This window comes from Carya illinoinensis, chromosome 16 (genome assembly GCF_018687715.1).
Source record: "Carya illinoinensis cultivar Pawnee chromosome 16, C.illinoinensisPawnee_v1, whole genome shotgun sequence".
Classification (NCBI taxonomy): domain Eukaryota; kingdom Viridiplantae; phylum Streptophyta; class Magnoliopsida; order Fagales; family Juglandaceae; genus Carya; species Carya illinoinensis.
Genome location: NC_056767.1, coordinates 22,603,299 through 22,626,065, shown reverse-complemented (window position 1 = coordinate 22,626,065; position 22,767 = coordinate 22,603,299). Strand labels below are relative to the sequence as shown.

The 22,767-nt window shown below is 32.6% G+C and overlaps 2 protein-coding genes across 4 annotated transcripts; one reads left to right on the top strand and one right to left on the bottom strand.

Moving 5' to 3' along the window:
* The first annotated feature begins 320 nt into the window (after nucleotides 1–320).
* Nucleotides 321–10,686, top strand: LOC122299802 (transcription factor BIM1-like). Of its 2 annotated transcripts, none has more exons than XM_043110254.1 (12): nucleotides 321–833; nucleotides 969–1,046; nucleotides 4,357–4,731; nucleotides 6,056–6,158; nucleotides 6,255–6,394; nucleotides 6,578–6,686; nucleotides 8,092–8,161; nucleotides 8,291–8,386; nucleotides 8,615–8,662; nucleotides 8,796–9,049; nucleotides 9,995–10,124; nucleotides 10,261–10,686. In XM_043110254.1, exons 1-12 carry the CDS (start codon nucleotides 797–799, stop codon nucleotides 10,363–10,365), a joined length of 1,545 nt encoding a protein of 514 aa, XP_042966188.1. In that variant the 5' UTR covers nucleotides 321–796; the 3' UTR covers nucleotides 10,366–10,686. The 2 variants fall into 2 exon arrangements, with proteins under 2 accessions (XP_042966188.1, XP_042966189.1); XM_043110255.1 differs by having other exon boundaries at nucleotides 323–833; nucleotides 8,618–8,662.
* Nucleotides 10,687–17,986: 7,300 nt separating this feature from the next.
* On the bottom strand, nucleotides 17,987–21,691 carry LOC122299573 (rhamnogalacturonan I rhamnosyltransferase 1-like). Of its 2 annotated transcripts, none has more exons than XM_043109949.1 (9): nucleotides 21,334–21,691; nucleotides 20,798–21,226; nucleotides 20,382–20,449; nucleotides 20,170–20,258; nucleotides 19,915–20,080; nucleotides 19,438–19,727; nucleotides 19,128–19,332; nucleotides 18,877–19,034; nucleotides 17,987–18,585 (listed from the first exon to the last, which is right to left on the bottom strand). In XM_043109949.1, the coding sequence occupies exons 2-9, from the start codon at nucleotides 21,129–21,131 to the stop codon at nucleotides 18,327–18,329; spliced, it is 1,569 nt and encodes a 522-aa protein (XP_042965883.1). In that variant the 5' UTR covers nucleotides 21,132–21,226; nucleotides 21,334–21,691; the 3' UTR covers nucleotides 17,987–18,326. The 2 variants fall into 2 exon arrangements, with proteins under 2 accessions (XP_042965883.1, XP_042965882.1); XM_043109948.1 differs by having other exon boundaries at nucleotides 21,344–21,691.
* Between the last annotated feature and the right edge of the window lie 1,076 nt (nucleotides 21,692–22,767).

Sequence of the window (22,767 nt, the reverse complement as noted above, 5' to 3'; positions counted from 1 at the left end):
TATATAAAAAATTTAATTTTTTAATAATAAATTTATTTATTTTTTTAGAGTAAATAACTGAAAAAGGAAGAAACTGTATAAAAGATGTTGAACGAAGCAGACAAACAGACAGAGAGAGAGTCCAGACCCGAGGACCAGCCTTTCGCCGCACTGCTCGTTTTGGAGAGATAGCGAGAGAGAGAGAGAGAGAGAGAGTTGAGTAAAAGGATGCAAATTCAGTTCGTTTTGCTGAGCGCTTGGGGGCTGAAAATGTAAGCACTCATTTTCTGAAATTTATGATTCAGATAAAAAAGTAAGCAATCATTTTCCTTTTATCTTATGGATCTTTCTTTCCATACCTTTCCACTTTGAATTTCTCGTATTTCTTACTAGTCTTTTTTTTTTCTGAAATTTATTTTCGAGGATTTTGATGTGATTTAAACGGTAAGCCCGATAGCAGATTCACTGAGTTCTGTGATTCGGTTTTCCGTTTCCCGGCTTTGCTTCAGAGCAATTACATCCTTTTCATCCACCAAATCATAATCCGATTACTTCCAGGAAATGAATGCGCCTCTGATCTCGTAGCGAAGGAGTAAATTATCCTAGAAGATTCTGTTGTTCTACACTAACAAGGATCTGAGAAGAACCGATAAGGATATGTCTTTTGAGTTCCGAAATTTCGAAAGGATTCATCTATCATTTAAAGGAGAATTCACTCAAATCACCCTGAGAATTTGATTTCGGAAGGACGTCTTTTCTTAATTCGGTCGAATTACCGGAAAAGAATCACATCGGGAAACGGATTTTTGCGCCGTGGATGGAGCATCCTCAACCACGTCCCAGTAAAACCGAGGGTATTTTCGGAACAAAAGTTTTCGTTTTCCAATTTTTGTTTCGTCGATATAACTGACTAACATTTCGGAAAAGTAACACGGAAAATGTTTTGTGTTCTTCCCTTTTGTAAAAAAATAAAAAAATATGGGGTACAGGACGAAAACCAACACACGACTTTCTGTCACTGTACAGTCGTTCTGATGTCCAACAAGATCCAAGCCCACCTTCCCCAGGTACACGCTCTCCCCACTTGCCTACAGCGCACACTGTTTTTATTTTTGTTAATTTAATCAAATTCTTTTCATCAATTTCTTTTAGAGAAAAGCTAGAATGCCGTCTATAGTTGACAGCTCTATTTAATTATTTAATACTTTTTTATTTAATAATTAAAAAATAATTTTTAATATATTAATATCTATTTTTTATTTTTAAAAAATATTTTAAAATAATAAAAAAATGTGAATTAAATAATGAGATAAAAATAAAAAAGGAAGTTTTAGCCATCACTTGCACTGGTAAGTTGCAAGCCACGTACCAGTCCAATTCTTTCTTTTATTCATTATCTTTATACTAAATATTTATTGAAAAGATAAAAATAAAAACAAATTTGTTATATAAGAATAATGAATAAAATTTTTCTTTTTTCTAATATTTTAAAATAAATTATATATAATTTTAGAACAAACAAATTTTACATATATTTTTTATTTTTTATAAAAAATAGAATCTATTATTAAAAAAAAAAATCTTTTATGTAAGTTTTAAAATGATATATTTCTTAAAAGAATGTTTAAAAAGTGTACATTTTAGAATTGTAAATACCTTTTTTTAATACTTTTTAACTCTTTTATGCTATTTTTAAAAATCCTAAATATTAAAAATTAAAAGAAAAAGATTCTGTTTTTTCCGCGAGTTTTAAATTTTAAATTTCAATTCTTCTACTTATTATTTTTATATCATATATTAGTTAAAAAAATAAAAAAATATATTATATAGAGATAATAACAATTTTTTTTTTTTAAAGTAACATGTGTTCCATTAAAACTGCGTCTAGATATTGACTTAAATTGAATTTTTTTATAAATAATAGTTAATTGAATTGGTAGAATGAGTTATATGAGACTCATCTAAAATGAATTTAGATGTTAGGATGAGTTTAAAATTATTTATGAAAATTTGAAAAAAGTTTAAATTCTATGTATAAAAATTCGTTAAGTTAAAAAAAGTTGTGAGCCTTATGTGTAATAAAGTTTTGAGTTTATATAAGTTTAGTAAATTAAAAATTGGATATTTAAATGTTAAATTTACCTTAAAATTAAGTTAAATAAAATTGATGTAAAAAAAGAATTGATTTTAGTTAAATCTTGCAAGGGTGGCTTAAATCTTATATTTATGAAAAGAAAATTTTATATATTATATTATCATCTTATTTATATCTTATCAAATACGATGTGATATATTTTTTATTATTTAATAATGATATATTTATTATTATTTAATAGTGATAAATACGTTATATTATATATATAATAAAATATAAATAAAATAATACTGTGAAAAATTATTTTTATGGACTAGGGCGGAGGAACCGTAAATTTATTGACACGTACCCGTCGCCATGCATCTAATTCTGACTTCAGAATATTCGCATTACCATTGTGCGGACACGTGACGAGCATTGAATGATATATCAGGGCCTGTGATTTAAGTGGGCCAGGTCGTCAAATTTTATAGCGCACAATTATTTTTATTAAATTATTATCTATAATTATATTTTTAAATTAAATTTTTTTTATAAAATGATATTTTATTTATAAATTATTTTATTAAAATATTCTATATTTAAAATATGGTTGGTAAAAGATTAAAAAAAAATTTGTGTCCTTGTTATGAAATTTGACAACGGGTTGTGTTGGGTCGGGTGGGGGTTGTAATGGGACCCATATGGATTTTTAGACGATATGATTTATTTAATTGGGTTGTAATGGGACCCATACGGATTTTTAGACGATATGATTTATTTAATTGGGTCACGTCATGCACCCGGACTTCAGTTCATGCATGTAGATAGGAAAAGATTTTAGTTAGAAGAATAATTATATATTAATATATATATTAATTTAATATAATTAATTAAAAAGTATATTTTATTAAAAATAGTATTAATTTAAATTTTAAATATAAAAAAATTAGTATTAGTATATAGATTAATACACGACTTTACTTATATCTAATAAAACTCTATAGTTAGAGTAGTAAGTTAAATGAGATAAATTAAGATAAAAATTAAAAGTTATATAAAATATTATTATAATATTATTTTTTAATATTATTATTGTTTTAAGATTTAAAAAAATTAAATTATTTATTATATTTTATATGAGAATGAGAGGATTACCTTTTTCTTGGATTAGCAATCTTGTTTTCAAGCTAATTAATCAATTATTGCCAGTTTGGATTGAGAAACGATTAATTTATTTTATTTTATTATTATAATTTTTTTAAAATTTTTATATAAAATATAATAAATAATTCAATTTTTTTAAAATTTAAAAATAAGAATAGTATTTTATTCAGTTTTTAATTTTCATCTCAACTCACTATTTAAACGGCACTTATAATAAGCATAAAGCATTGTTTGTATTAAAAAACATTCTCAACTCATCATCTTATCTTATCTTATCTTATCTTATCTAATCATTAAAACGTTTTCAAACTTTCAAACAAAATATAATAAACAATTTAATTTTTTCAAATCTTAAAATAAAAATAATATTAAAAAATTATATTTTAATAACAATTATTCAACTTTCAACTCTCATCTCAACTTAACTCAGTATTTCAACTCAACTTACTCTCATCTCAACTCATTATTCTATCTTCCCCAAAAAACTTTACTTTCTTGTTCTTGATCACTTAAGACATCTTTTGGTTATACAGTTCAGATGAGATGAGATGGTTTGTTAAAAGTTAAATAAAATATTGTTATAATATAATTTTTTACAGAAATGCTTTGGATCCCAAATTCGTGACCGGCCCAAATTGTATCCCGAAAGTTTTTTTTATTTTTTTATTTAGTGATTAATGAAGTATTTTTTAGTGATGTAAATTTTTTTTTAAAAATATTTAAGAATATAAAAAAAAAATTGTCTTCTTTGTGGGTATTCAGACTACATCCACGTGGCAGTACCCAATTTTTTAATATTAATTTTATTTTAAAATTTTAAAAAATTGAATCGTTTATTATATTTTATATAGAAATTTGTAAAAGTTATAATGATTATATAAGATGAGATGAGACGAGACAATTTAAATTTTGGTATCCAAACTAGCCCTAAATTTTTCCATCCATATTTTATCATAATTTAACATGAGAATTACTCCTACTAAAATTATATTTGATTTATAGTTTTTAATGATCGATTTTGTGCGCAAAATATAATTTCATATATTTTTCACCGTCTACAAAAATCACTGCTCTGCATGCCATTACATGTCAGTGGAAGTCCCTGATGACCTTCTTGTTTATTCATTCATGAACAGGAGGGCAACTCAAAACTCATGATTTTCTACAACCACTAGAGCGGATAGGAAAGACCGGTGCGAAGGAAGAATCTGTGGTTGAGATATCAGTTGTGGAAAGGCCGCCACGGCTAGCTTCGCCTCCTTCGGAAGAGCGTATTCTCCCGAGAGGAATCGGGAGTTACAGTATAAGTCACATGTCCTGTTTTAATCAAACGTCGGTTCTTAAGTCAGATAGATCAATATTTACGATTGCACGAACAAGAAATTCAGATAGGAATGATGAGAATTCCAACTGCAATACTTCTTATACAGCTAATGGTTTTACATTGTGGGAAGAATCTCGTGCTTTAAAAAAGGGAAAGACAAGGAAGGAGAATATGGGAGAAAAGCCAGGTATGGTCATGGTTTATTTTCACGGTTTTGTTTTCACATTAGATTCACATTAGACATTCATGCATGCAATTCTTATAAAAAAACAATCAATTTGCCACTCTCACAGCCTCACTTGTTCGAATTTTCGGTCTTCTTTTCCGGCTTGTGGCTATCCACTAACCCATAATTTTAGCTGGCTTGCACCACGGAGAAAAATGGAAAGAATGGATTAATAAAATGTTTCTCACATGGAAAAATCTTTGGTCTAACCTCAAAAATCTTTGGCTACTTTATATTATTATAATTTTTTGTCACAATCACTCGTTCTAATAATGCTAAAGAGTCACGATCTAAATATAGTACTTTGTCTTTACTTTAAACTTGAAAAAATTCTATTCATTGTCTCTTATACCATATATTATATTTTATTTTTTTCTCTTATCAAATATATAATAAATAAATAATGAGTAGAAGAATTCATTTAGTGACTAAAACAAAAAATAAAAAAAAATAAAAATATAGTGTGGTATGTGGTATAGGAAATGATGAGGAGAATAGCTTCTATACTATTATAGGGTCATGCTAGTCGCCTGCCAGCATTTATCACTAGTTTTATGTTTTTTTTATTTTTCATTATCTTTTAATTATTTTTTGTTCTTAATTAATAAAAAAATAAAAAATTATACAAATTCATTAATAGTCATTTTTTTAATTATTAAAAAATTAAAAAAATAAAATACATAAACTACATAACGGAGGGGATAAAAATTAGGAATAATGATAGTCTTATTATCTTCTTATTATCCGTTTATTACTTTATAGAATATTTAAATTTTTTATTATTATTTTCTTTTAAGTAATTTTTTAACATACTTAATCATTAAAAAAAATTAAAAAAATATACAACTTCACTAGTAATTATTTTCTTAATTATTAAATAAAAAAATTAAAAAAAAATTAAAAGAGTATTAAGAGAATAGCAAACCTATCCTTATTAAAAAATTAAAATCATGGATTGGTTTCTCATTTATATGCGCAAACTGTTTGATTTTTTAAGAGTTGTGTTAGACTAATAATGACCGCGGGATGTGCCGTTTATAATATTTGTATTTTTTCTTTTTATATATTTTTAAAAAATAAAAAAATATCTCAATATATTAAAAATTATTTCTTTAATATTAAATAAAATAATTAAATAAAATGATGAGTATAATGCTTTTAATTTTTTATTTTTTAAATTATATTTCGTACCGTCTGGTGTAACCGGTCTTGCGCCGACGCAAATTAAAATATAATAATGATAAAGTTTGACTGATTGTCACGTCGTCTACTTCGGCATCGACAGAGGCAGGGCCGAAGTTGCGGCGACAGACAAAGGTGGAGGGGCCGTCACAGTCGTCTACGAACAACCACCACCGTAACAGCTTCAGCTGTCTCTCTTCCTCCGAGTTAGTCACTTTCTCCTTCTTTATCTCTTCATTTTATTAGCTCCTTTTTGGTTTAATGAACAAAGGGATGATACACTTCTATGGGAATGTAAACAGAGCAATGGGGCAGAACAACAAGAGCTTCGTAGATGTTATAACATCCGCCAAGGGTATTACCCTGGAAGATGATTTGGACGGTGAAGAAGAGTTTGTCCCAAAGAAAGAGCCCTCCGCTATAGTCGGTACCACCCACAAAGGTATTGTTAATAAACCAGCTCGGGTTCCATCAATTCTTAAACTTTTTCTCGTACTACTACTCCAGGAATCATAGCCAGTGTAATATGCAATAAAAAAATTGCTGCTCTTTTTTTCCCATGAAAAAAGATTGCTTCTTGGTTCCCTCCTTTTCATTTGTTTTGAAGAAGTGTAAGTTTATACAGGGGAATTAAAGGTAAAGGTGGACGGGAAAATCTCTGATCAGAAGGTTAACACGCCACGGTCGAAGCATTCTGCCACGGAACAGCGTAGAAGGAGCAAAATCAATGACAGGCATGTTTTCCTCCCTCACATTGGAAGCCTCTTTTCCGTTTGTAGATTTATCTTTCTATTTGTTGCATGTTTCTGAGAGTTTGCATTTTGAATTTATTTTAAACTTGTATAGTGATTAAGCATTCCTGATCCCTGCTTGTTTAATGTTCTTTCACTTCTATTTTTCTTATACTTTTCCTCATCTTCATGCATATTATTTGTGATGTATCGCTATACAAAGACCAGTTCAACCAATTCCTGCATCAAAGTTGTAATCAACGTATTTTTTTTTTTTTTCTCTCTTTTCCAAAAAACACCGTACCGTGTTTCACAATGAATAGAATGCCCGGGAGTTTGAACTATCTGCTACACGAACTTTCTTTTGGTTCATTGTACTTGGGGGGTAGATTGATAGCGTGCAAGACCCTCTTCCGGGTCAGATATGCTACTTTCATTTCCAATCCATAAGCCAAGTTATAAGAGATCCATAAAGAACTCAAATATAACTGAAATCTCATAATAAAACTTAAACAATAGCAAGTATAGAAAAGCCCATGAGCTGAAAAGTTGATAAAGTTTCTCAATTTTATAAAAGGCATCATAAATAAAGCTCTCTAATAATAAGATAACACTCAAGGCCATGTCATGGTCTCCCATGCTAAGTCTGGCTTGCAGACCCATCTTCAATTTCCCGATACCTGAGATGTTTAATACATAAAAACAAAATGAGTCGATTACTCAAAGATAATAACTAAGTTTTCACTTTTGAAAGAACATGTATATAGTTTAATGGCGTTCACTCATTATAAATCATTTTCCTCTAATCTCTTGGTGGCCAACACGCATTTACGTGCTGTGTGTAAGGGTTGGCAGTCTCAAAGATTATGATTTCATGCTTGCGGCCGCAGGTGGAACCTAGTCAAGGACATGGACATCGCTTGATAAACTAGGTGCAATCGAGTAAGCCATTCTTGGCGGACCATAGACGATAGCTTGCCATCTGCCCATCATCCTCTGGTACCATTACTCCTTAACAGTCAAAAGCCAAGGAAAACAATAAAATTCGTTGACATTCATTCATACATCATATCCATTTCCTTCCGTTTCCTCCCCTTTTTCTTTCCTTTGATTCTTTTCCGCTCTTTCACTCATCATTTAACACATGTATATACTATAATTACATCACATAGAGGAAGCAGACACACAAATCATTTATACACATCCTTTCATAGTATTGAATGCATAAACAGGGCTACCAAAGAACAAGCTTTAATTCATTGTGATATTTTGAACACAATCTCAGAAAAGAACATTTCACTATTTCAGTGACATGAAAGAATCAAAGGCACGATTGGAGGCAATTAGTTGATTTACCGCCCAATGGGGTTGTTACTGATGTCTTATATTATTTATGGTAAGAATGCAGATTTCAGATGCTGCGAGAACTCATTCCTCTTAGTGACCAAAAGAGAGATAAGGCATCCTTTTTATTTGAGGTAAACCAATCTCTTGTAGTAATCCATTCGTTGACTCTTTTTCTTTTGTAGTAATTTGTTCTTTGATTTCTTTCCTTCACCTTGCAATGTCCTAACAGTTGGATATGGGGGTTCTCAATCTTTTTGCAGGTTATTGAGTACATTCAGTTCTTACAGGAGAAAGTAGAGAAGTATGAGGGGGCATACCAAGGATGGAATCATGAGCCAAGTAAAGTGATGCCATGGGTAAATTTCTTTGCTTCTTATACACATGTAGTTATTTATTTTGTGCCTGTGTCCAAATAGATCTGGTGATATGTCTTTCAGAAGTGAGTTGGGCCTCCAAATATAAGTATGCCTATGCATGCACACACAATATTCATGTATTTTGGGAAATTATATTTCAATTTAAGCCAGATCATATTAATTCATATTAGTGCTAAAAATGATATGACGGTGTTTGCTTGTTTGTAGCAGAGAAACAATCACAGGCCGGCTGAAAGTCATGTTGATCAATCTCGAGTAAGTGTGTCTGCTCCTGCATTAATTTTTGCTGGGAGGTTTGATAAGAAAACTATCTGTCTCTCTAACTTTTTCTGGAAGAGCAAAGAAACCAATTAAACCTGACATTAGTGCTGCCACTACCTATAAACAGGTGGATCACCATCCTGGAATAACCAATCAAGCAGAACCAAGCTTCTTCACTACAGCCAAGAGTAGTACTGCAGTACATGAAATCCTTTCTAAATTGGCATCGGATGCAGAAAACATTCTGTCTCAGCCTCAACAACGGTTATTTGAGACTAGATCAGGCACTACTGGGGGCATTACTACTAGTGATAAGCGGAAAGAACAAGTGTTGACTGTTGAAGGTGGTACCATTAGCATCTCAAGTGTGTACTCCCAAAGGTAAAGTGTATGTTTAATTTACATAATCATTAGATATATGCATCTTGCATTTTTCATAATCATTAGGCCTGTGCATCTTGCATTTTTTTAAAAGGAAAGTCTATTCTGTGTGCACATGTACTTCAAACTCTGTATCTCGCTTTGCTTCTTAATATTGCAGATTCACGTCAGATAAAAATTAGTATAGACACCATGAAAAGTTGAAAAACCTTATTGAATCACAGATTTGGCCTTTTGGTAATGAAAAAGTCTAAAAGTCAGACATGATTTCTAGGGTACAATTATTCTTGTAGCATGCAACCAGACTCCTATCATTTGAGGTCAGAAGTTACAGATGGGGATTGAACAGTTGCACCGACCACATCCTTTGATCTTGGTTTTAGGCTATCTTGCCTTTAGCTTAATGAGCAGTTCTGCAATCTGCATATTAGGGAGAAGATGCAACTCATGCGAACATGTATGCAGAACTGCATATTAGGGAGAAGATGCAACTCATGCCAACATGTATTGATTAGCACCATGTTTAAAATTTGAATATATAGACTATGTTGTAGTTGCAATCATGTTTTCAACATGGTTGTAAGATGCTATCACAAGTGCTAGTAGCATTGCATAGCTGTAAGCATTTATTTTTATTTTTATTCATTATAAGGTGGAGATTATTGGATTAAACCTTTTTGTTGTGTGTGCAATGAAATTTTGCTGAACTCTAGTTTACCGAAAATTTCATTCTGCCACTTTTTACCGTAAGCATCTGCTTAAGTTATGCTGATCTATTATAGTAGACCCAACTTTGTACACCCTTCATTAGTTGGAAAAAGGGGATTGTCTTATAGTAATTTTTCAATGCTAACAACTGTTGTAGACGAATTTGAGAACCATATTTTGTAACAGCATGTGTTGATTATGAATCAAGATAATGAATGTATCTTTGATATTGAACAGATTGTTGAGTACTCTGACACAAGCACTCCAGAACTCCGGAGTGGATCTATCGCGGGCTAGTATCTCAGTGCAAATTGAGCTTGGGAAACAATCTAACAGTAGAGCGACCGAAGCACCATCTGCCATTAAGGTATATTGATCCCGCAATTCTTTTATTGGAAGTCTATTTTCAAGTGGATATTTTCTACAGTTAACTGCAAGATTTAATTTCTATCTTCACGGAACTATGTAAATCTGCCTAAAATTTGTCAACCATTTTCCCCTAGGATATTGATGTTCCCTCTGGCAAACAAGGAACAACATGCACTAGAGTTGCAAATGCGGAAGACTCTGACCGAGATTTTAAGAAGCTCAAAACAGGCAAAACCTAATTTGACAATGCCATTTTTTTCTTTTTTATTATTATTTATATATCTTGGAGGGTTTATTCACATCTTCCAGTGGGATTTAAAATACGGTTAGATGATTGGATCCACAGATTTCCCGGAAACATAATGTATTATTTGTTCATCTATTTGTTGTCATCATCACAGAGGCTTCCATATTGATGTCGAGAAGCTGCTCTTTTTTCATGTAAGGCTTCTTCTACTCATGTAAAGTTTATTTCAGAACTAGTTCTCTTGACTTGTGAAGTATTACTGGATAATTTATATATATCGAAAAGGGTCTGCTATAGCCTTTTTGTTATTTCATTAAATTCCATAAAAATGACTATAATATTTTTAAATTCAGTGTTTTAGACACCCACTTAATCTGGGCCGATCTCTATCTTCTGAAGTTTTGAGACTCAAGTTGGCACTAAAATTTCATTCTTTTTTTTGATTCTTGGGTATTCTCATCCCAAAACAAGCCAGCATGACATGTACCAAAAAGACAGCTGGGAGTCCCACGGTTAGACAGCGTTTCTCTCTCCAGAGGCTATTTTCTCTCTAACAAACTTCCGGCCATCTTCCCATTTCTTCCTCCTAGAGGGGGGGCCTCCTCCTGTCCGGCCAATGCCGGAATTGGGAACTGTCTAGAGCTTTTTTTTTCCCCACTTTTTCCGTAGTTTTCCATTTGTAGCACCAAAGATGTGCTGATCTACTTCCTAACGGCCTTGTACGACCACCATGTGCCTCACCAGTAGACTCTCTTGTAGCCAATCTGTCGAAAAGTAGAAGAAAACTGATTAAAAGAGGAGTGTGTGAGTCTCACACGCACCGCCATGTCGGGGAGAGTCTATTGCCGTCATGCAGGTGCGGCACCACTGGAATCAACGACTTCAGATCTCTCAAATCTGACCATCACCTTATTTCCAAGCGTGGCGTGTGAACTACACACACCTCCACAACCCGTGATCGCCTTATGTCGGCGTATTGACTCATCTTCTGGTTGTTATTTTTTTCTATTTTTTATTTTTCCTAACCAATGATCAAAATAAAGTGGTCGTAAAAGTTTCCTACAGTCAGTATAGACAAACAAGATATAGCACATATCAATTCATTGCAACTTTTAGTCGTAGTCTTATACTTTGTTTATTAGACTATGCAAAAATTGTTTCAAGCGGCTTCCCTTTAGTAAGAAATTGGTGAGAGCTAATTCTTGGCTCCAAATCATTTTTTTTTATTCGTCTTCTGTTGCATTTGCTTGTTTTGAAATAATTGTTGAAAAATTTTGTCGTATTAGATCTAATATCTTGTAATCACTTAATTTATATATGAATTTGCTTGATTGAGAAAAAAAAAAAAAAGGCCAACATGACATGTTCGAATACCTGATAAAACAAGCATTTACGGATTGAATCACATACTTTCCTAGGGAGATGTTTTAAGAGAGATGCTAAACCTACGGAGAGATCGGTCTCGATGGTGTCCCAATTCTTTTTCTTCTTCTTCTTTTTTTCACTTAGTACTTAAAAGAAGTATTTTTTTAATAATGTTATGAATTTTAAAAAAAAAATATTTAAAAATGATAAAAAAACTATAAAAAAGTAAAAAAAAAAAAAATACAATAGATAAAATACACCTATCTGAGACCTAAATTTGGGCCCAGATTGGGTAGCTGCAGAGGCACTCATGTTATAATATTTATGAAATTAATGACAGCCACCTAATTTTTTTTTTCTCCTCCTTTTGACACTTGGACCACAGTTTTTTATTGCGCATATTTAATACCCAAGCTTTTGGAATGATATACATGCCTACAACTATTTTTATAATTCTTTTTTTAATGAGGAATATTTTTATAAAATTAATATTATTTTACCGAATACTCTTAATTTAAAATATAATTAAATAAATAATTATAAAAAAAAATTATATGTATATCATTACTTTTACTTAAATCCTTGATGGAAATTGATGTGACCATGTGGCATTATGTGCCCAGTCATCAATATGGGTACTAAGATTATTAAAAAAAATTGGAAAACATCAAAAATAATAAATTAAAAAGTCTCAGCACAAAGTTGGTGGGATATAACTTCATCTTCATCTTCATCTTCATCTTCATTTTCATATAAGCAAGAGACATCCACCACAGCCACCACATTATGGATGTAGTACAGTAGTAGGTGAGAGAGATACCCCTGTGGAAGAGTGGTGGAGGAAAGACCTTCCCCTACTGCATGTGTTGTATTCTTCTCCCTCACTGCAAGTTGAGGTAAGGGATCAATCTCCTTCCAATACCGCATACAATGGACAGGAAAAATCCATCTTCGCCAATACCCAATGCTTCGCATGTGGAGATCAAGAATGTCATTTGCAAAGCCCCAATCCACTGCAAACCTCAATGCCCACCAAATTCAATTCTTGATGCACGCATGGCCTCTTGGACGACACACACCTAAACACCTATCACTTCTCGCCACTTGGAAGATCACATGCTCTAGATAAGGAGAAATTATTTGTACAAACCCCAAATAGATAAGTCCTATACAAATCCTTGTAAAAAAGTGAATCCCATTTTAAAAAATATAAAAAAACTATTTATTATTAGTGGGACCTACTTTTTTATAGAATATCATGTATATGACTTGTTTATTTGAAATTTATACCTAACATTACTCTCTGAAACAAAACCTCTCTATTAGATTTTGCAATTTGTATTAACAAATAGGAAATTAATAGATCAATTTCTTTTATACTAAAAATTCCCAAGTTGATAGACTTCTTTAAAAGAAGTAAAGATTCCTACTTGTCTATTTTCTTTTCTATTTTTCTTTAATATATATATATATATATATGTATATACGAGAAATATTAATTCTATATACAAATCTTACATAAAAAAAAAAAAAAATTACACGTCAATGTGACTTAATTTTATACGTCAGATCTGCTTAACAATAAAACGAGTTTAATAATATAATAAATTTTGTTACATACAAGCAAATTCATATACTAATCTGTATATTAATGTTTATGCATTTATATTCAAAATTCAAATTGATACTGTTTTCAATAGAGTCTACTTTCTAACCAATCACATTAAATGAGTATACGTATTGATGTACAGAATTGTCTACAACTAGATTTTTTCTAATATGATTGATTATATTAAATTATGTTGATGAGTACTGTTTACATTCATTTTATATTAAGATCAAACATTTCTCTCTCTCCCACATTGGTTCTTTGGTATTAACAAGTTTACTTCGTAGAGAGAATTAAAAAATGCTGAAACTTTGGATGTTGGTTAGTGGTATGTGAGAAATATATAGCCTAATTAATTAATTTTAACATTTAAATGTACATGCACTTACCAATGAGTCCCCCCATAAATAGTGATATCCTGAACTACTTTGGATCAGGTGCTGCATCAAAAATTGCAAAACGTTGGATCAAGTGAAACCTTGGTGTCTTCTTCTCCAAATCAACCATTTAATGGACACCGACTCTCATCAGCTACAGACTCCAAGAATGAAGTCATATGCTTAGTTTTATCACAGCCCTTCATTCCTCTTTGATCGGTATTATTTATGAGAAGTATTAAATACATAAAGAGAATATAAAAATAAATTTATAAATTAAAGTAATTTCTTGTAATATGTTAAATTTTTTTTATAATAAAAATAATTTTATAAACTGAGGTGATGTACTGTATTAAGCCACATTAATTTATAAATTTATTTTTATATAATCTCTTTATATTTAAAATATTTCTTATTATTTATTATTCGGGATATCAATCAAGGAATTGGGTTCAAATTTAGTTGAAGTTAGATTCATATTTTAATGGGAATAAATATTCATCTCAAACATAAATAAAATATCAGCTTTGCTACATACAGTCGCCACATGCAGTCGGCGTGCAGTCGGCTGTACGGAATGAATAAAAAAAAATTATAAATTTTTTTTTTATATTCAAGGGGACCTACATGAATTATAAAAAGTTATAAAAATAATTTTTTTTTCATGTAGGTCCCGTATTAATTTTTTTTACAGCCGACTACATCTCCTGACTACAAAAAGTATTTCTCATAAAATATTACTCTGTTCACGCCATTCTCATATACATGATAATTTATTTTATTGGATCTCTAACTTATTAAAAAAAAAAAAAAGTTACTCTATTTTTAAGTCTATATATAGAACACACAATCCACATCATTTATATCATAAGACTTGATTTATAATATTCAAATTTAAAATATATCTTTTAAAAAACAAATTATATTATGTAAGTACTTTCCTATATATTTTTATCCTAGCTTATAAATAGAACTTAGAAAAAAAAAACTCTAAATTAATTAGAAAGAGAAAAGATTTTGTAATTTCACTTAGCGAGTGTAATTAAATCTCATTTCTAACTTCTTATTTTTATGAGTTTTGCTACATATAAGAGAATTCGTATACCAATATACGTATTAATGTTGTTGCCTTTATATTCAAAATTCAAATTGGCATCATTTTTCATTAAAATCCGACTTTCTAATTAATCACATTGGATGAGTGTACATATTAATGCGCATGATCGCTTACAACCAAATTTTTCCTATTTTTATATATATATATATATATATATATAATATTTTTAATTTGTAAGTGTTTGAACCAACTTGCTCGCACCTCTACTAATCCCAGAGAGTCCTGAAATTAATGGTCATGTAAAGTTTTAGTGGCTTGGAAGCGACTAGAACTGGTGACCATTCGGGAGCAAATTCAAAATCTGACTAACTAAGCTACCCCTCAGGATTTACAATTTTAAAATATGTAATTCTCACACACTTCCTTAAAATAAGTAAATCTGTGACCTATAGAAAAATTATTTTTTAATAATTGACATTTTTTAATAAAAAGAATGCGGGGCCAACTGTTATTCCTTTGCGGTGGTTTGTGTGATAATTGAACGTATTAAAAGAAGTGGCCCTCCATCCTCCTAGGTGGTTCTTGGATCATTCAATGAAAGCCTAGGAACATTATTAAAAATAAATTATTTTTGAGAGTGGACTATATAATAATAATGTTTCTCAATTCTCCCATTGAAAACATTGGTACTCTCGTCACAAAAACAATGTTTGGAGACGCATGGATCTTAAATTCTGAACCCCTTCCGTGACCAAATCAACGCCCCGACAGCCTTCGTTTCAAGGGTAGGTACACCTTAGGATTTCTGCTTATCATTTTTTGGACCTACAACTATAATCCAAAACATTTAATTTTTTTGATTTTTCAAGAACACTTATTTTATTATCAAATTTGTATGTAAAAGTACAATACATTTAATAAAATACTTATATGAGATAATTTGATTTGAAAGATAAATTTTATTTTATTTTTCTTTCCAAACCAGTGTGTAAAACATGTTCAGTAAAATGTTTACATGATATAATTTGATTTGAAAGATAAATTTTAAATTTTAAATCTTATATGTTAAATCTTATAATTTAAGTGATATGAATGATGTGCTCTACATGCATATCGGTTTAGAATAAAATAACTCATTTCTAGAAATTATAACCATTTTTTTTTTCTCATTTTTTTCACTCTTCTTATATTTTATTTCCCCATTTTTTGTTTTTTTTTTCTTGACTTAGGAAAAAAACTCTGATATAATTATCGATCAATTTTATATGTTATTGAGTTTCTGTTTAGACAGAGAATATTATCTTGTGTACGTTTATCTGTTATAAGTATATCAATACTACAGACCAGATTAGTCACAAAAAAAAAAAAAATGTCGTGGTGGGGCTTCTAATGTATTATTTTAATTTATGATGTTATGTTTTATATAGGAATATCTCAAAATATATCCGGTTGGATGTAAATTTCTATGATGAATGAATAACAATTTCCTTTAAAAAAAAAAAAAATCCCTGCAAACTCCAGGAAGCACTCCGATGAAAATAAACTCTCTTTTGTCACTGGCTATAAAACAATTTAATTTGCAATAAATATTAATAATTAATACGGCTATATAGCTGTTGTGAACAATATCATTGTTTGGCGTTTGCCTTTCTGGTCTGCTAATATTAAATTCACACCGCTTTTCCTTTTTTCAGTCTTCTTTTAATTGAAAAACTACCCTTTAAATCCTCGCCATCACCTCTTTGATATTATATATCTTAAATGAAAATTATTTGGACAAATTAAATATACTCAATTAAAAAAAATTAAATAAATTTAAAACTCACATAAAAATAATATATATTTTCAATATGGATTCCACTTTGCAGGATTTGTACCCTTAAAGTTAAAACCATGGATGGATTAATGAGATTCTTCAGCTAACATCTATTAGATCGACAACCTTTTTTAACAACGAAAAAAATCTACGTACTACACGATAATCTTACTACTATTCTACTTTAATAACACGACATTGCTCATCAATCTTTGATTTTAAAAAAAATTAAAAATAACGAGTATCCAAAAGTGATGGAAAGTGTAACATATACCTAAAGTAAAATGAAATGGAGTTCTTAAAAATAAAAAATAAATAACATCTTAAAGTGAATGGAAAGTATCACACATGCATATAAATAAGATCAAATGATAAATATATTCCATTACTCAACTTACAATAGGCTTCACAAATTTATTTAGTTAATTGTGTCAATTGGATCTTCTTTTCCCTGTCAATATCACTGGAAAAGGAAAAGAAAAAAGAAAAAGGGAAAGAAAAAGTATCTTTTCTCATCAATCACCGATAATTAAGTTAATGGTACCCTTGACAACATCTTTATTATCAATTACTCCACACATCTCACGCGTCTTCCAACAAAGTAGAAAAGTTCCACCTGATCTCTCTCTCTCTCTAGAGGGAAAATCATTAAAAGCAAACACATGCCACCAAATCAAGAAAAGGACCCCATGCAATCATTTAAGATTGCATTCAATCCCAATAAAATAGTCTGAAAAAAGTTCAAGATAGTTGTTTTTAGTATTATACAACTCATCGCTTCACATGTGATCTGCAAATTTGCATATTCTACCCACCATTTATGCACAAAATCTCCAGGTTGACCAGAATTTAGCAATCGTGTTACACCCACAAAAGCATCACAAACCACCAAATGATTCAAGCACCTACTACAAACCACAAGAAAGGAATAAACCAAAAGAATTCCTATGGTCCTAAAGAACATATATTATTTGACTGGCTACATCGGCTGGCTTGTCATTATTACGTGCTAGGCTTGTGACACTTACCTAAACCTAGTTGTTTTTCATGCTTTGTTTGCAAGTTAATACAGTTCCATGAATAACAACCACCCTAGGGGCATTATTTAACTGGAAGAGCAGCCCTTTTTGATGACTTAACACCCAAAAGGCAATATTGAACACAACATATTAAACAATGTAGTGGTTTGCAAAAACTGCATACACACATATCATTCCATGGTGTACCCGTGGGCCCAAGCAGTAGGATAGTGGCAATGAAATGTGTAGAGGATAAGATTATATGTAATTTATGCTAGAGAAAATCAGAAGACTATGGCCAATCCGAAAGGGTAAAATAAAAAAATAAAAAATAAAAAGAGGGAAGAAAGAAAATGGAGGGGAAGAGGTATTAACCTTCCATGAATCCACAGATTTCATAAACCAAATCTATATTTGCATCCCTCCAGTGTACAATGCAGCAGATCAATCTGCCTGCTTTCACCCTGTAATGGCAGGGTAGCTTCTATACATGAATTGGATCAATTATTGGCAAATAAAAAAAGATAATGCTGTCCTCTAGCTGCTTCCATAGATCCTCCCCAGGCTTTCTTTAAAGTTTAAAATCCATGTAATCTTCTCTTTGGAACGAGTTTCTTCATTATCATTGTACCTCCGCGTGGAGAACTATCTAAAGATCTATGCTGAAAAAGCTAGCACTGTAGAAGTACACTAATGAATATCACAACCTCCTAACGTAATGCTTCCATACTACTGAACGATTCGTCTGACGGTGGCAAACACTCTTCTGGGTTAGCATAGAAATAGTCCTCTTCTTTGGGTCTGTCTGGGATCACCGACCTTTTAGTTGGGTTACCCATACGATATGCATGAGTTTCCTTCACTGCTGATGAGAACTCATCCCAACTAAGTGTTCCCATATTGTACTGGTCTATCAAATTTACCAGCATTCCTCTATCCAATAAAATTGTCTTCTTAAATGCAAGAAATCTGAAAAGGAAAACAGATGTCTCAGTTGAAATGAAATGTTTCAGCACAATTAAAATGGACTAGCATTCAAAGCATATAATATAAAGTAAATCCAGAAGCACAGAGAGACCACATCACAAGCCTCCTTTGTTGCCAGTCAAAAAAACATATAGCTTTAAGTGTCATGCACAAATTACAAGTCTTTGCTAAAAAATACAGAAAATTGGAATGGCACTTGCAGTGATTTAAATTAGCAAAATTCATTTGTCCTAATTAAAAGAAACCACTAAACTGGTTTAGTAATTACAATACCTGCGGTGGCCTTCAACAACCTTGGCCATGTTTCCATCAAATGTAGGGACAAAAATATCACTCTCCAGTGAGACTAGATAATCCAATGCGGCCATCTGGGACGAGTGATTTTGGAAAAACCTAAGGTCAGATGGTTCCAATAGTGTCTCCTTTCTGACCTGTATTAAGAACGCCAGGACAAGCTGTAAAGAGGAGAAAGAACAATAACCAAACTCCAAAGTCTAGGATTTTGCCTCAAAATTATTACTCACCAATTTTGGATAAGCCCTCGCAAGACTTGCCATTCTCCTTTCTCCACCATAAATCTCACCAGCTGCTATATAAATCTGGAAATTAGGATCGATGTCCAATGCGCTGAGTGTCAGAGCAGTTTCCTCAGGTGTCAAAGGGCACAGACCATCTTTCCTTTTCAATTCAGAGTTTATTATTTTCTCTTTCCACCAGGGATAGGCATACCTGTAAAATGATGCAAATGATGAGACGGACTGAGGATGAAATTTAATTTTGAGAGTTCAGACAGCCCTGTCCAATTGCTCGTTAGAGAAATACACAAAGCTTCACCTCATTCTCGTCAACTCCTCCACCTCCTCATTGTTGCAACCTTGAGTGCAGCCAGAAAATGCCAACATGTCCATTTCATACCTAAGATGAAGTACTAGGAATGGACCATTTTGCCTTAAAAGTTTGATAACCCTTCTGCCCAACTCTTCTATCTGAGAAGTGAATCTCAGAGCACTAAAATTTACTCTGCAGCGCAGCTTCTGGAGCATCAAAGGTTGGCCATTATTGGCCAGTCGCGCATCGGTTCTATTTAGATGTACAACTTTGTACTTCCGAATTAGAGGAAGAATCTGTATAACACAAACACAAACAGCAACCATTACTTTTGACAGAAATTTTGACAAATGAAAAGGATCATAACAGGTAGCAATAGTAGGGGCATTTTCAACAATGTTTAGGTTTTGTGACATGCAATCTGATGTTCTTGCCAAACAGAAGGGGCTACCGTTAGGTCCAGAACAACAATATAAAACAAACCTGATCATGATAGTAAGATATGTCAGACCAGCTGATTGGAGGCATTGAATAAACTCTTCCTAGTTCCACTCTCTTCTTGAGCCTGGGAGGCAATTCTTTCAATACTCGAACCTCATCTCTCAAGGAAGTAATGAAATGATCCACATCAAATATGTCTTGGAATTCACTGCAACATTTATACATAAATATTCATTTGAAACAAAGAAAGAGAACCCTGCTTCATAACAAGGGGGTGGATAGAAAAGTTAAACACACCTGGGATCAGCCCAAAAGGATGTTTTATCCAGTTCAGGGACTATAAGTGTGACATTTAAATATCTTGCAATAGCAACCATGTCACAGATCTGTAAACAGATAAATATAAGACCGATCACCATACAGATATATTTCGATATTTAAAATATCAGAACTTAGATCACTCAATACAAGGTCATCTGCAAATGGAGGCATGATAGTTAAGTACTCACCGCTGCTCTCATTTGGTTGAGTCCTCCATTGCATGAGACCATAAGGTAACCGTTGTTCTTATAAACCCCTAAATGGCACACACCAAAACTTAGATTGATGTACTACTGATCATCAACAAATAATAATGATAATGATAATGTGGCACTAGAATCCTATCACATGGAAGAACTGAGAATCAAATATTTCTTCCAAAATGAGAATTTCCCGACATCCCAAATACAAGGATGAAAATGAAAAAAAAAGCTTTCAAAAGCCCCATTTAACTTGTGAAAATCAAAACTACATTTCCAGGATTCAAGAAAGTCGCCTCTGATTAGATGACCACTCCAACGTATAAACCGTTGAACCCAAACAAAAGCAACAAAGAAGATCATAATCCTAGTAAAATGCCCAATCAATTAGGGAAGAAGCTCACTTTTGGGCGGAAGAACAAGGGTCGGAACAAGGGGCACGCTGACAGCGTTGTTAACGGAGGACTCCTGGGAGAAACAAGAGGGCCAGCCCTTCAAAACCCTAGGCCCCCACATATCCCCCAATGCCGTCAACTGTACGACGCAGGTCCAGAGCAAAACCGAAGTCGTAGCGCGTATCATCCATAGCTTCATTCTCGACCTCGACATCGAGCTCTTCAGCTTATCAATCCTAGCCTCTCCCCCACCACCCATTGCCTTCAAACCCATCTCTATTCTCCTCTCTCTCTTCTCCTCCCCCTCCTTATATTCACCGCTCTTCCTCTCTATCCTGCACATCTCGCTCCTCTTCCCCCCATGCAAAGCAATTTGTTGTCATTCAGTTGTATCAGCTCATGATAAGGAAGCGGAAACGGAGAATGAAAACCAAAACCCTAAATTCATAAACAAAAAAAAAAAAAAAAACTGAATTTATCATTACGGCTTCGTAACCGTGATAATTTCCAAAACGAGAAAGATACAAATCCTTGCTTAAGCTCACCGAATCTTACCACAAGTAGCACGATTTCCAGCCCCCGGAAAAGAACACTGATCTCTACGCGCATTACCCAACAAAAAGCTTCGATCTTCACCAATGCCGGACTCGGAAGCACCAAGCAATGAAAACAATAAGATCTTGGACTCCAAAGGGATCGAATTCAAAATCGGCAATACCAGTTAAACCAAAGCACTAGGGAGATCAGGAGGAATTCTGATGATAGATCGTTACATGTCTCCCGAGACCCCGGCCGGCGAGTGAATAAGCGCGAGTACAGACACGGAAAGGGAACTTCTCCTACCCTCAATCGGTGGGCTGGGTCGAAAGCGAGTGAGAGAGAGAGAGAGAGAGAGATATGGGTCGTGTAAGCCAATAAATAGGGGCCAGCTGGGAGGGGATACAGGTGGGTCCAAGGGAATTAAGTGTGGAAGATCCGTCGGTGGATATTAAGTTACGTGGCGTCGGCGATCGGATTGTCCGTAAAGGGGTTGGTGGTTGCCTTCTTTTCTTTCTTTAGTCCGCCTCCCTGGTTTATTACGAGGGGCTGTGTGTGCATTCCATTGAATCGTTTTTGCTGTCCTCTCCCTCCGTACGCCGCCGACAAAATCTCGCGATATTTTCCTATATTTTTTCACACACGTAAAGAACATAACCCAAATGACTTTCTTCAGGTTTAAACTACTTTACAACTATTGTTGATGCAAGTTTCAATATGCGTACAGCTTGTCCTAACAACTTGGGTGCTTAATAAGAGATGCCTTCAATGTTTAATAAGTGTTATATTTGCTAATAGGATCTATGAATCAATGGCATGTGCTTACTAGGTTATTTATAAAAGTTGAGGTGACTTAATATGACAAAACTTCGACTCTAAATGTTCATTTTGATATGTTACCTTCTCTAACATGATTCGGCCGTTAATGGTGCTTATCCGACATGCTCTTCTTCAACAATATCTACTTCATCAATCAAAGATTTTATGGAATGCTCTTCTTCAAGCTGGCAATATATCCAACTTTAAGTTGCACTAAAGACCACCCAAGTTGTGACATTTTCTTCACTTTATGCTATGAAGTATGAGACCACAACTTTTATATAACCATTTCCCGTTACTTTGTTTTTATTTTTTTCGCTTTATGTTATTGGGTTTTTTGCTCTTTTTAGTTAGTCCCACGTGGATTGGGTGTGAAGGAAGAGTAAAGTTCAAAACTTATAAAAGGAGGCTAATTCTTCTTGGTAAAGTGCATTAGTTAAAAATTTAGTTAGAAACTTTTGACTTTAGTAAAATTCATCTATTGACCATTTTTTTTTTTAAAGGAAAAGATGAGTTAAAGTTTTGATAGTACGGAAGTTTTTGTAGGTGTCAATGGATGACAAGAAAAATTGTGTGATTATAATAATTTTTCATGTAATAAATTTTTCTTCTCGGGGTTGGGT